Source organism: Rhinoderma darwinii, chromosome 12, assembly GCF_050947455.1.
Source record: "Rhinoderma darwinii isolate aRhiDar2 chromosome 12, aRhiDar2.hap1, whole genome shotgun sequence".
NCBI classification, from domain to species: domain Eukaryota; kingdom Metazoa; phylum Chordata; class Amphibia; order Anura; family Rhinodermatidae; genus Rhinoderma; species Rhinoderma darwinii.
Window position 1 is genome coordinate 50,710,793 of NC_134698.1, and position 13,639 is coordinate 50,724,431.

Consider the following 13,639-nt stretch of genomic DNA (forward strand, 5'->3'; position numbering starts at 1 on the left):
TACAGACCTCACCCTGATAGAGGCATTCTGCATTGCATAAAATTGTAGGAGGGAACAGATGAGTACATAAAGATAAATACATAAAAGCTATGCTCTTAATAGGGATAGTATTTTAAAGGTGTACGACCTCGGCAGTCGCACAGAGGGCTTTGGCCACCACTGCTAAAGGGGGTGCCTCAGGGGCACGGGATGTTATTTCTGTACTGAGAGCTGGCATTGAATCTGAACTATAGAATTGGCAGTTGACAACAGGCTTAAAGGGGTTATCTGGGGACCAAAAACTGCATTGCTATAATATATTTATATTCTTAAAGTTTCAGACCGCACCAGGAATTTTATTAATATTATTACAAACAGTATAATATTTGGTTATTTAATTTGGCTTTGGCTTTATTAGCAAGTGGTAGTAAATTGTTACTAAATAAAACAGTTATTTGACTTAGTTCCTTTTAAGGTACGTTAAACCTATAAAGGAATGATAGAAAATAAACAGGAGATAAACTTGCTCACACTGTCTGTCTGCAGGATTTTCCCATGTTCCTGAAACAGTGTTGTAGAAATCCTGCAGAGGACACGGTTAATTTCCTACTGATCTGTTTTATTTTCAGCTAGTGAACGACTGAGAGATGGGACTTAGCAATATGCGTGTCCTACTGCAGACAGAGCAGAGATGGGGAGGTTCCTGTTGCAGCCAGTTTTCTTACAGCCAGACACATGATTGTATGAAAGAGGAGGAGGGACATTGTATTTTTTCGTATTCCTTCAAGTAAAATGTTTAAAGGGGATATCTCATTAAAGAAAAGGTGTCGCGAAAAAAATAAATGTTTATATCAATTTGCTTTTAGTGTTTTATTAAAATACATTTTATTTATTTGTGTGTTTGTGTTTTACTTTTTTTTTTTTCTAACTTTTTCTTCACTATGGGGGCTGCCACTTTTTTTTTCATCTCTGTATGTGTCGATTAACGACACATACAGAGATGGAATACGGCACATACATCCCGATAGAGAATGCGAACGGGAGCCGTTCCATTCACTATGGTGTACGCCGTCTGTGTGGGAACGGTGCATGCGCCGCTCCCACACAGTCCAAATGGAAGGTCTTCGGCCGAGCGACATCCGGCGCCGTTTTCTTGTGGACCTGAAGCCGCGGCCGGACAGTAAGATGACTACTTCCGGTCGCGGCTTCCGGAGATGTGATTAGAAGCAAACACTAGGAGCGGACGGACCGGAGGCAGCGGCGGCGGCTGGAGCAGGTAAGTTATGTTTGTGTATGTTCATGTTTTAGTGTGTGATTACCATTGTATGTAAGCCTACTACACTGTGTATTTGCTCAAAAAATGGCGGCACACAGTGTAGGAGGTTTGAACATTCAATCCCCTCCTTTCTCCTGGCACTAGCCAGGATAAAGGAGGGGGGATTGTTTGAGGACACTAGAGCGAGTGTGTCTTCTCAAATTTTGCTGCATAAAGCAATGTGGTTGCTTTACCACATGCCAATGCTGCAATTTTGGGAATTGCTCCCTATAGTGACCAGCACAGGGAAATGTTATAAATTAGAATCTAATTTATAATATTTCCTGACTTGTGAAAAAATTTAAAAAATTAGAACAATGTCTAATCATGTATATAATAACTGTTTAACTGGAAAAAAAAAAATTCTAGCGACACATTCCCTTTAAGACTTTGAAAATTGCAACCAGCTTGGCAGTACGCTCAGACTGCCAGGGTAGGCTGCGGCTGGAAATACATTTCCCCTGCCACAGTCACTGTAGGGGAAATGTAGTATTACATGTGGGCCATTCAAATGCCCCTCTATGATGACTCTATTTTTCATTTCTTAATGAAGCACACCACCTGGTCTATTTGAATGTAGCGATCAAGCTAATACAGGTTGGGAAGCTAAGGGACATATACAGTACTTAGTGTAGAGGTTTCATTCTTTTATTATTTTTTTATATATGATTATTTACTGTATAACTATAATTAAGATGCTCTTCAGAACTCAGTGATCATATTATTTGTATCTGCTCTGCATATCCTCCTTCCAATTATCTTCAGAAGTCTGAATGCATCAGCCTCTGGGACATAAACTTGCACTTGAGTGTTCTTCTGATGTTGCTTCTCTAGAGACTTGAGTCAGGTAACCAAGGGCTGCCTTTTGTTTCACTTGTTTTCCAGGTGAGAGCGTTGAAGAAAACGCCAGTGTGGTGGTGAAGCTTCTTATCCGACGACCTGAGTGTTTTGGACCTTCCCTGAGAGGAGAGGGAGGAAATGGTTTGCTGGCGGCAATGCAGGAGGCTATTAACATATCTGAAAACCCAGCTCTGGACCTTCCTTCTCAAGGGTATCAGAGGGAAGTGTAAGTATACAGTAAATATATGTTCCCAAAAGAAAGAAAGAGATGATTTAGAAAATATAGCATTAAGGAAAAGGTTTTGTTAAAAAAAAAAAAAGTATTGTAAATATACTTCAAATTGTATTTCTTGTAAAATCTATTTGTAAATTGTTACATTTCTTCACCTCTATATGAGCAGGTACAATAATCCAAAATAATTTAAAACAGGATAACTAAATGCATATGATCTTTTACAAATAGTAATTTGATGCTTTCTGTAATTTTTTAGGGTCGAAGAAGATGAAGAAGAAGAGATTGTACACATGGGAAATGCTATAATGTCCTTTTATTCTGCCCTTATTGACCTTCTGGGACGCTGTGCACCAGAACCACATGTAGGTGACACATGATAATTCAGAAACTGAAATTTAGAAGCAAATTGCAGTAATTTTTTTAAATCCAGCATAACTAAACCACAACAGATCCGAGTTATATTATATGCCAGATTATCAGATGGTAAGGTCACGGAGTTGCAATTGTAAATTACTTTTAAAGGATATTTCTTCTTAAACAGTGACCTATTCGAGTACATTGAGCTAATAAAGGGCGTCTAGCAGTAGTAGTCTTAGGGTTAGGCCCCACTGAGTGGCACCCCTTGGCCCGCAATGCGGCCAGCAGCCACTCCGGCACCATGTTTGGCGCAGCCGTCGAATTGCCTGTTAATGGCTGTGCGTTGTTGCGGGTAAAATTGCCCTCTAACTGCAAAATCATGCGGACATTAATGAATAAACTCTTTATGGCCGCACGATTTTGCAGCTAGAGGGCCGTATAACCCACAACAACGCGCGGCCGTTAACAGGCTATTTGACAGCCTGCTGTTGTTAGCGCGTAGAGGCCGGGTCAGTGCCGCACCGTGTGGCCTTAACATCATCTTCCACTGTTCCTGAGTCACAGCTTTTTTAGATCAGCTCTAAATGTAAATGTTGTTCAAAGGTGGACATTTGCTTTAAAAGGGTTGTCTGGGATTAGAAAAATGGGTCTGCTTTTTCCCCCAGAAACAGCGCCAATATTGTCCATGGACGTTCAAGTGGATGGGGCTGTGCTGTAATACCAGACACAGCCGTGGACAAAAGTGACGCTGTTTTTGGAAAGAAGAAGACCTTCTAATCACAGATAACAACTTTATCTATTTTAAACTCCTCACCAAGGTAAAGTCAAGACAGTTCTTTTTATTTACGCCACATGAGATAGTGCTGAGTACAGTCACACAATGAACACATTAAAGTAATTCAGGGCATTTAGTGTGTTCTTTGTTGAACTTGAAGTAAACACTTCTATAGACTTAGGTAGCTATAATTTACCCTGTGAATAGCCGTAATCTTTTACCTTTAGCTGCCGATTCTAATTGATATAACTACAAGCAGGGCGCATAAACAGCTTTACTTTGTAGCATGCAGACACAATCTACAGTAAAACAAGCTGCAATTACTGTTTCATTTAATGGATGCTTAATTATAAATGTTATGTAATGAGAGCACCTGTGTGAACGCTTGTTAAGTGCCGGATTCCCGTTGTGTCTGTAGTTGATCCAAGCTGGTAAAGGTGAAGCTATAAGAATTCGCTCCATCCTCCGATCCCTGGTGCCCACAGAAGATCTTGTCGGGATTATTAGCATCCCCTTAAAACTTCCTGCTTTTAACAAAGGTAAAGTCTCAAAAGGCCTAATATAATAGTATCTCAGTGTGTTCTGTCAACAGGCTAAATAATTGTCAAGTCCAAATTCAATAAGGCATCATTCACATGGACACTCTGTGTGACTGCCATATATTTTGTGCCCAGAACAGATCAGATCCAGTAGGACAAATGGGGAAAGATTTTCCTGCTTTCCTCGGACAGGATCTGATGGTTTAGATATAAAATATAAGGCATTCATACTCTCATGTGCTCATGTGAATTCAGCCTTAGAAAAACGTAGCAGATCTGAATTTGTCATTTAAAATTTTTGTTTTTTGATCTGTGTTAACTCACTGAGCCAGGAATACTTAGTAGGCTCAGTTGCAGTTCTATGGAAAACCAGTGAGTAAAAAATTACAAACACGCATCAACTGCATTTACACTCAGCACTGCTACATCTTTATGTAAGTGTCATTAAGCGACCAGTCACCTGTTATTAATACAGTTATCTCCTTGTGCCTCCAGAAAAAAAAATGAATGTACTGAATAATTGAAAATTAAATCAGCGATTGCATCATGATGGCACTTTGTCTACAATCCCAAAGATGCTCTTGCAGTAGGCAGCTTACATTCCTAAACACACATTTTTCAAGAAAAATAGATATTAAAACAACTTAAAGGGGTTTTCCATTCCCCAAAAATTGATGGCCCATCCTCAGGGTCAGGGTCATCGGTTGGGGACCGATTTCCTGCACCCCTGCCAATCAGCTGTTGTGAATGGGCCACAACACTCGTACGAGCACTGTTTCCCTTTCATTCCCTTTACTGCTCACACTGTGTATTGCCGACACACGTAGTGGCGGTTCACAGTATTACTGCTTTCTCATTGAATACGGACCCCGAGGATAGGCCATCAATTTGTTAGGACTGGAAAACCCCTTTAAAATTGCGCTGTTTCTTTCCCAGTCAAAGACTAGCAAAGATGAATCAGAAGCTTTATTGTAACTGAGGCCTACCAAACATGGGTTACTGTTCAAATTGGAAAAATTCATATACCTCCCAGTATGCAAATCTTTTACAGTTATTTATGCAGATTTTCTTTTTCTGCTTTATCATGATATATATATATATATATATGTGTGTGTTTATTTTGTCTAATATAGTTTTAGGTTATATTTGCATGCAGCAGATTTGTTTCAGAAATCTGTACATCACAAAACTTCACAAACTGACATGTGGCAAAGGTGGGATTCTATGACAGTGCCACGTTTAAAGTCACTGAGCTCTTCGGTACAACTTACACTCCTACCAATTTTTGTTGATGGAGATTGCATGGCTGTGTGCTTGTTTTTATGTGCCTGTTTGCAATAAGTGTGGCTGAATTATCTGAACTCAATAATTAGAAGTGTCCACATAGTATTGGCCATATAGTATGTATGTGTGCGCATATATATATATATATATATATATATATATATATAATACACTACCGTTCAAAAGTTTGGGGTCACCCAGACAATTTTGTGTTTTCCATGAAAACTCACACTTATATTTATCAAATGAGTTGCAAAATGACTAGAAAATATAGTCAAGATATTGACAAGGTTAGAAATAATGATTTTTATTTCAAATAATAATTTTCTTCTTCAAACTTTGCTTTCGTCAAAGAATGCTCCATTTGCAGAAATTACAGCATTGCAGACCTTTGGCATTCTAGCTGTTAATTTGCTGAGGTAATCGGGAGAAATTTCACCCCATGCTTCCAGAAGCCCCTCCCACAAGTTGGATTGGCTTGATAGGCACTTCTTGCGTACCATACGGTCAAGCTGCTCCCACAACAGCTCTATGGGGTTGAGATCTGGTGACTGCGCTGACCACTCCATTACAGATAGAATACCAGCTGCCTTCTTCTTCCCTAAATAGTTCTTGCATAATTTGGAGGTGTGCTTTGGGTCATTGTCCTGTTGTAGGATGAAATTGGCGCCAATCAAGCGCTGTCCACAGGGTATGGCATGGCATTGCAAAATGGAGTGATAGCCTTCCTTATTCAAAATCCCTTTTACCTTGTACAAATCTCCCACTTTACCAGCACCAAAGCAACCCCAGACCATCACATTACCTCCACCATGCTTGACAGATGGCGTCAGGCACTCTTCCAGCATCTTTTCAGTTGTTCTGCATCTCACAAATGTTCTCCTGTGTGATCCAAACACCTCAAACTTCGATTCGTCTGTCCATAACACTTCTTTCTAAGCTTCCTCTGTCCAATGTCTGTGTGCTTTTGCCCATATTAATCTTTTCCTTTTATTAGCCAGTCTCAGATATGGCTTTTTCTTTGCCACTCTGCCCTGAAGGCCAGCATCCCAGAGTCGCCTCTTCACTGTAGACGTTGACACTGGTATTTTGCGGGTACTATTTAATGAAGCTGCCAGTTGAGGACCTGTGAGGCGTCTATTTCTCAAACTAGAGACTCTAATGTACTTGTCTTGTTGCTCAGTTGTGCAGCGGAGCCTCCCACTTCTCTTTATACTCTGGTTAGAGCCTGTTTGTGCTGTCCTCTGAAGGGAGTTGTACACACCGTTGTAGGAAATCTTTAGTTTCTTGGCAATTTCTCGCATGGAATAGCCTTCATTTCTAAGAACAAGAATAGACTGTCGAGTTTCACATGAAAGCTCTCTTTTTCTAGCCATTTTGAGAGTTTAAGCTCAAAGGAAGGTCAGTTTTATATCTCCTCTAAACAGCAAAACGGTTTACAGCGGTGCTAACATAATTGCACAAGGGTTTTCAAGTGTTTTCTAATCATCCATTTTAGCCTTCTAACACAGTTAGCAAACACAATGTGTCAGGTCCGTATTTCAGGGTAGCTTCCTTCTCCCTGTTATTTCACACCGAATAACCACCTCTGTAATTTGAGAGCTGAAGGCATGCCTGGAAAGAAGTAAACCAGCCAGAGATGTTGGTACACAGCTTTCCTCAGATAGGACAGGAAGCGAACTGAACTTTATTTTAGAACAAAGAACACAGAGAAAGACACATGCCCCCTCCCTAGTGATGTGGGAGTGCCCAAGCCCCACCGGCTTCTCAGCTGCAAGTTCTTCTGTACACTCCTCTTGCATTCCAGGGGGCGGTGTGTTCCATAGGCATGTCCGACATGAACAAAGAACTTATTATATATCAGTATATTACACAAAGAACTGAAATGTATATACATATGTGTGAGGATAATATTTTTGCAAACAATATACATGGTAATGATCCCTGACAAATGTACCATTAGAACACTGGAGTGATGGTTGCTGGAAATGGGCCTCTATACACCTATGTAGATATTGCATTAAAAACCAGACGTTTGCAGCTAGAATAGTCATTTAGCACATTAACAATGTATAGAGTGTATTTCTGATTAATTTAATGTTATCTTCATTGAAAAAAAACTGTGCTTTTCTTGCAAAAATAAGGAAATTTCTAAGTGACCCTAAACTTTTGAACGGTAGTGTATATATATATATACACACACATACTATATGGCTAATGCTATGTGGACACTTCTAATTATTGAGTATGAAACAGCAGTACAGAGCAGCAGAGTAAAAGCTGGTTTGTAATTCCTTTTTTTCAGATGGCACAGTATTTGAACCTGACATGGCAGCCAGCTTCTGTCCTGATCACAAGGCCCCCATGGTGCTTTTCCTGGACCGTGTCTATGGCATTAAGGACCAAAGCGTTCTCCTTCATTTACTGGAGGTGGCCTTCTTACCTGATCTTAGAGCATCAGCATCTCTTGACACAGTAAGCTGTTGAAGTTTCTCTTACAGTGGGCTCCATTAAATAATTGAGAAGAGCAACCACTCGATCATTTCTGCACAAGTAGTCTATTGTTATTCAGCACTATCATTGTGAGATAATATATCATATACAGTAACGCAATTTACAGAAAATAGTGAGAAGCAGAATTCTACTTATGAGTCAGCAGGGGGAGCTAGAATTCCCATTATAAATTTCTTAAGTCTAGAGAATTACGTTAAGGAAAATATTATACGTATTAATAAACATTCAATAACCATTACTAACTGCAACTAAAGGCTATATACACCTTTAAACTATTTATTTATATATAATATATATAACAATGTTTCAGGTGATTTTAAGCAACTTTTAAACAGTTTTTATTTTTTTTAAATTTTACTTTTTGAGATACAGCTTCTATGTATCCTATATACATAGAACCTTTATCTTTCTGGCCGATTCTGTCAGGGAATCTACTTTAATGGCAAGATACATACTGTAGAATCTGTATCTCAAAAGTAATTTATTTTTTTTTTCAAATAAAAAAATATTTAAAAGTTGCTTAAAATCACCTGAAATATTGTTTTATAAAAAACAAAAAGTTCATAGGTGTGCAAAGCCTTCAAGATTCATTATTCCACAGAGATTATATGAGCATAATGTAACAGTTTTACAATTTACACCTACATAAACACTACTACTACTACTACCATTAATTGAACGTGTATCTTCCCTAGTTTTTCTATTTTAATGTACTACCATAAATAAATGTCTGTATGTAATGATGGAATTCGTTTTCCTGCTGAACAGTCCTTTATGGCCATTATTATTTTTAACAATTTTTTGGGTGGGGATTGATTTATCTGTCTCTATGTATTTTATTGTGGTTATTTCACCTTAGCCCACATTATCTATGTTGCGGTTACTGTATACATGAATACTTCCTCTAAACAAGTTGCCTCTTCTTCCCAGGCTTCCCTGAGTGTCACAGAGATGGCTCTTGCCTTGAATCGATATATTTGCTCAGCAGTACTCCCATTGCTCACTCGCTGTGCTCCCCTCTTTTCGGGCACTGAGCACTATGCAGCACTCATTGATTCCACCCTGCATACAATATACAGGCTGTCCAAGGGGCGCTCTCTAACCAAAGCTCAGAGAGACACAATTGAAGAATGCCTGCTTTCAATATGCCAGTAAGATTTAAATTTATTGTCATTTTGTTACTGTGCTTCTAACACATCTCAACACATCACATTCTCAACACATCACAATTAGGTCATATGGGTATAGGCATACAATAACAATTTTCAAGTTCCAAACATAAAGAATGCATTCGGAAAGTCTTCAGACCCTTTCACTTTTTTCACATTTTATGTTGAGGACATGATCAGTCTTCACTCAATACCCCATAATGACAAAGTGAAAACAGAATTTTAGAAACTTCAGCAAATTTATTGAAAAGGAAATACTAAATAATTGCATTGACATAAATACGCAGACCCTTTGCTATGACACTTGAAATTTAGCTCTGGGGACCTCCCATTTCTCTAGATCATCTTTTAAATGTTTCTAAACCTTCATTGGAATCCACCTGTGGTAAGTTCATTTGATTGGACATGATTTGGAAAGACGCACCCCTGTCTATGTAAGGTCTCTCAGCTGACAATGTGTATCAGAGCAAAGACCAAGCCATGAGGAGGAAAGAACTGAGACAGGATTGTGTGGAGGCACAGATCTGGAGAAGGGTACAAGATTTTTTTTGCTGCACTGAAAGTTCCCAAGAGCACAGTGGCCTCCATAATTCTTAAATGGAAGAAGTTTAGAACAACCAGGACTCTTCTTAGAGCTGGCCACCTCGCCAAACTAAGTAATCAGGAGAGAAGGGCCTTGGTAAGAGAGGTGACCAAGAACCCAATGGTCACTCTGGCTGAGCTCTAAAGATCCTGTGTGCAGATGGGAGAAAGTTCCAGAAGGTCAACCATCACTGCAGCACTCCACGAATGAGGGCTTTATGGCAGAGTAGCCGGAAAGTAGCCTCTCCTTAGTAAAATACTAATGAAAGCCGTCTGGAGTTTGCAAAAAAAAGCACCTAAAGGATTCTCAGACTGAGAAACAAGATTCTGTGATCTGGTGAAGCCAAGATTGAACTTTTTGGCCTTAGTTCTAAGTGTCATGTCTAGAGAAAACCATGTACTGCTCACCGCCTGCCCAATACCATCCCTACCGTGAAGCATGGTGTTGGCAGCATCATGCTGTGGGGTCGTTTTTCAGAGGCTGGGACAGGGAGACTAGTCTAGTCAGGGTTGAGTTAAAGAGGGATGGAGCAAAGTACAGAGATATTTAAAAAAAAAACCTGATCCAGAGTGCTCTGGACCTCAGACTGTGCCGAAGCTTCACCTTCCAACAAGACAATGACCTTAAGCACACAGCCAAGACAACACAGGAGTGACTTAGGGACAACTCTGTGAATGTGCTTGAGTGGTCCAGCCAGAGCTATGATTTGAACCCAATTGAACATTTCTGGAGAGACCTGAAAATGGCTGTCCACCGACGGTCCCCATCCAACCTGACAGAGCTTGAGAGGATCTGCAGAGAAGAATGGCAGAAAATCTCCAAATCCAGGTGTGCAAACCTTGTGGCATCATATCCAGGAAGACTGGAGGCGGTTATCACTGCCAATGGGGCTTCAACCAAGTACGGAGTGAAGGGTCTGAATACTTATGTCAATGCAATATTTTAGTTTTTCCATTTCAATAAATTAGCAAAGATTACTAACATTCTATTTTCACTTTGTGATTATGGGGCATTGAGTGCAGAATGAGGGGGAAAAACGTGAATTTTTTTTCTATTTTAGCACAGGGCCTCAACAAAATGTGAAAAAAGTGAAAGGGTCTGAAGACTTTCCTTATGCACTGTACCATACAAATGCATATAAATATTTGGATCTGTTTGACTTCCATATTTGAATGAGTTAAAAACCCACCACAATTATCATAGAAGAAAGTAAACTCTGGCAGCAGGCGGGCTGATATCCGAATAAATATTCACATTTATTAATGCATATTAACCAGTTATGGATCACATGCTGTAAATGTAGCTTGCACGGTCCTGGCCTTCAAAACGCCTTAGGGCAGTTAAATGGCCAGATGCTCAAAATTGCTAAACTTCTTTCCAAACTCCCACACAATAGCATCACTGATGCAGGTATGCATGCAAACATGAGTAGCGGTAGATGTCAGGGCTGCGTCTGTTGTTGCCATGGAGATAGTTGTCTTACGTGTGTTTTTTATGTACTGCATTATATATAGGTAAAGTGGAATATTCTATAATGTGATCCACTTAAGTACAAAAGGGCAAGGTCTAGTTATTAAACCTGCATAGTAGGAATGTGTAATTATCAGATATGTATATTTTTCTATAAACTATAAAGAGCTTTCTGGACACCTGGCTTCCTGCCAGTATGAGGATTAACAAGTACAGAGGTAATGATAGTATTAAAGAAGTATTACATGTTGTCATCTCAATCTCACAAATCTTTGCCTTGTTTCTGCAGTCATATGCGGCCTTCCATGCTTCAGCAGCTCCTACGACGTCTGGTTTTTGATGTCCCATTGCTCAGTGAATACTGTAAAATGCCTCTGAAGGTAGCTGATAAGCATATTTTATAATCCCTTATTAACATAATGGGTTTTATTACTGTACATTGTTTGCTTATATAGAATATTTGTATATAGAATAGAGGGACATGTGTATGACGGGAGAACAGCATGTCACAGGTAGTTTTTTTTAGATGTTTAGTGCTAACTTATTCTCACGGGTCAGATTTCCTGTGGAAAACTCTGCAGCAAATCTCACCCAGGAAATCCCAGCCGAAAGGCTGCACCAAATTGTATTTGATTTGGTGCAGATTTTTGGCCGGATTTGCAGCTGCAGGGAAGAAATTAGTATATGAGTAGAGGAAAAAACAAAACATACCCACCTCCATTTGGTCTGTGTTTACCCGGTCTCCTGGGATGATGTTGCGTCCCATGTGATCACTGCATCCTGTGATTGGCTGCAGCGGTCACATGGGTTTAAATGTCATCCCCCTGGCAGTACTGAGATCTGATGGGGAGCAGTTGGGCATTGCTATGGGAGGTGAGTGTGGCCTTTTTTTTATTATTATTATTTTAAACTGGAAATGGGGCTTTTTTCTTTTCTTACTTGTGAATTTTGCTGCAAATTTGTACCTTTCCCGCAGCAAAAAAGGCAACAGTTAGTGTATGTTGCAGATTTTTACTCCCCATTGAACTCAATGTGGAAAGTTCGCAACAGACACGCAACCATTCCGCAGCATAAACTGATATGCTGCAGATTGAATATTCTGCCCTGCGGGTCAATTTCTGCATAGCAACTTTCCGCAGCTGGTGGATGAGATTTGTTAAATCTTATCCACTTTGCTGCTACTGTAATATGCTGCAGATTTTCCAGCCACAAATATGGACTGAAAATCTGCAGCAATTTCTGCTGCATAGTGCCAGACACAGAGCCCCAATTATATTTTCAGTCTCATTCAGACACCTCATAACAAGTCTTTTTTTTTTTTCCCCAAAAAACAGCACCACTCTTGTCCAGGGAATGTATCTGGTATTTACCTGAATGGTAATGTGCTGCAATACCAGGCACAGCCCATGGACAAGAGTGGCACTGTTTTTAAGGGGGGGGGGGCAGACTCTTTTTTTTTTTTTTTTTTTATCCTGGTTAAATCTTTTAATGTTCTGTTAATATTTACAGAGAGGGTGGCACTCTCTCACACTAGTCCATTTGAGCGGAAACTAGGATGGAGTCTGGTGTCAGATTCACTGGACATTTTGAAGGGATTCTTAACTTTTCCTTTCAGATTTCATGTCCATTATTTTGAAAAATAGGATATTCTGTATAGCGAAGATTTATATTTTCCTACCTTCCTAGTCATATATCCAGCAGAAATTCAAAGAGATACTACCTTGATTTCCACATTCAAAGTCAGTGTTTTCAAGTGTGTACTGTATAATGCAAATTGATCCCTTTAAAGGTCTGATGGATTTTTCATGTTTTTTACATTAAGCAGAGGCTGTGACTTATGCCAGCAGTTGCATCCTTCACCCATAGACTAATATGGCATCCTTTTAACGTATACATGAAACGTATTCATGAAAAGCTCATAATCTATATGTTAAAGAGAACCTTTCACCTGCCCATACATGTGCAGCTGAGTGCAGCATGCAATAGGCAGGGCTGCACAAACCCTGTGGCACTTTAAAAAATGTTCCTATCCTCCTCTGCTACTTATATATCAGCGCCGTTATATTTGGCGCCCGATATTTAAATCACCCCTTGAACTGTCAATGGGGCGTGTAATTGTCAAGGGGGCGTGTAACATGACTGTGACACTGTCCAATCAGCTGCGGATAGTGTCACAGCAAGAGCTGGAGAGAGAAGAGCATGTGCGCACACACTCTCACTCTTCAGCTCTCCGCAGACAAGGACGACAAGATTGTGTGATCTCTCACGAGAGCTGAAGAGGGATGGAGAGCGTGCGCGCACAGCTCCGATGCCGCTGCCGAAGATACTCCCGCGGCCATGGAACAGAAGAAGAATTCACATCCTTCTTCATCTCTTCTGTTCCAAGGCGGCGGTGGAGCTGCGCGTGCACGCGTGCGCAAACACTCTCACTCTCCAGCTCTTGCGGTGACGCGTCCATCGCTGATTGGACAGTGTCACAGAGATGTTTCACGCGCCCTTGCCACTTACACGCTCCATTGACAGTTCAGGGGGTTATTTCAATATCGGGCGCCAAATATAACGGCACCGATATCAAAATA

At 40.2% G+C, this 13,639-nt stretch overlaps 1 protein-coding gene across 4 annotated transcripts in view; it reads left to right on the forward strand.

The window, feature by feature from the left end:
* RYR3 (ryanodine receptor 3) overlaps positions 1-13,639 on the forward strand; it is a 658,838-nt gene that overhangs the window by 381,029 nt on the left and 264,170 nt on the right. For all 4 annotated transcript variants that reach the window (XM_075844915.1, XM_075844916.1, XM_075844917.1 and 1 more), the window contains 6 exons: positions 2,180-2,360; positions 2,626-2,731; positions 3,920-4,040; positions 7,630-7,799; positions 8,769-8,989; positions 11,350-11,440. In XM_075844915.1, the coding sequence (XP_075701030.1) occupies positions 2,180-2,360; positions 2,626-2,731; positions 3,920-4,040; positions 7,630-7,799; positions 8,769-8,989; positions 11,350-11,440 (890 nt within the window). The remainder of the gene's footprint in view (positions 1-2,179; positions 2,361-2,625; positions 2,732-3,919; positions 4,041-7,629; positions 7,800-8,768; positions 8,990-11,349; positions 11,441-13,639) is intronic.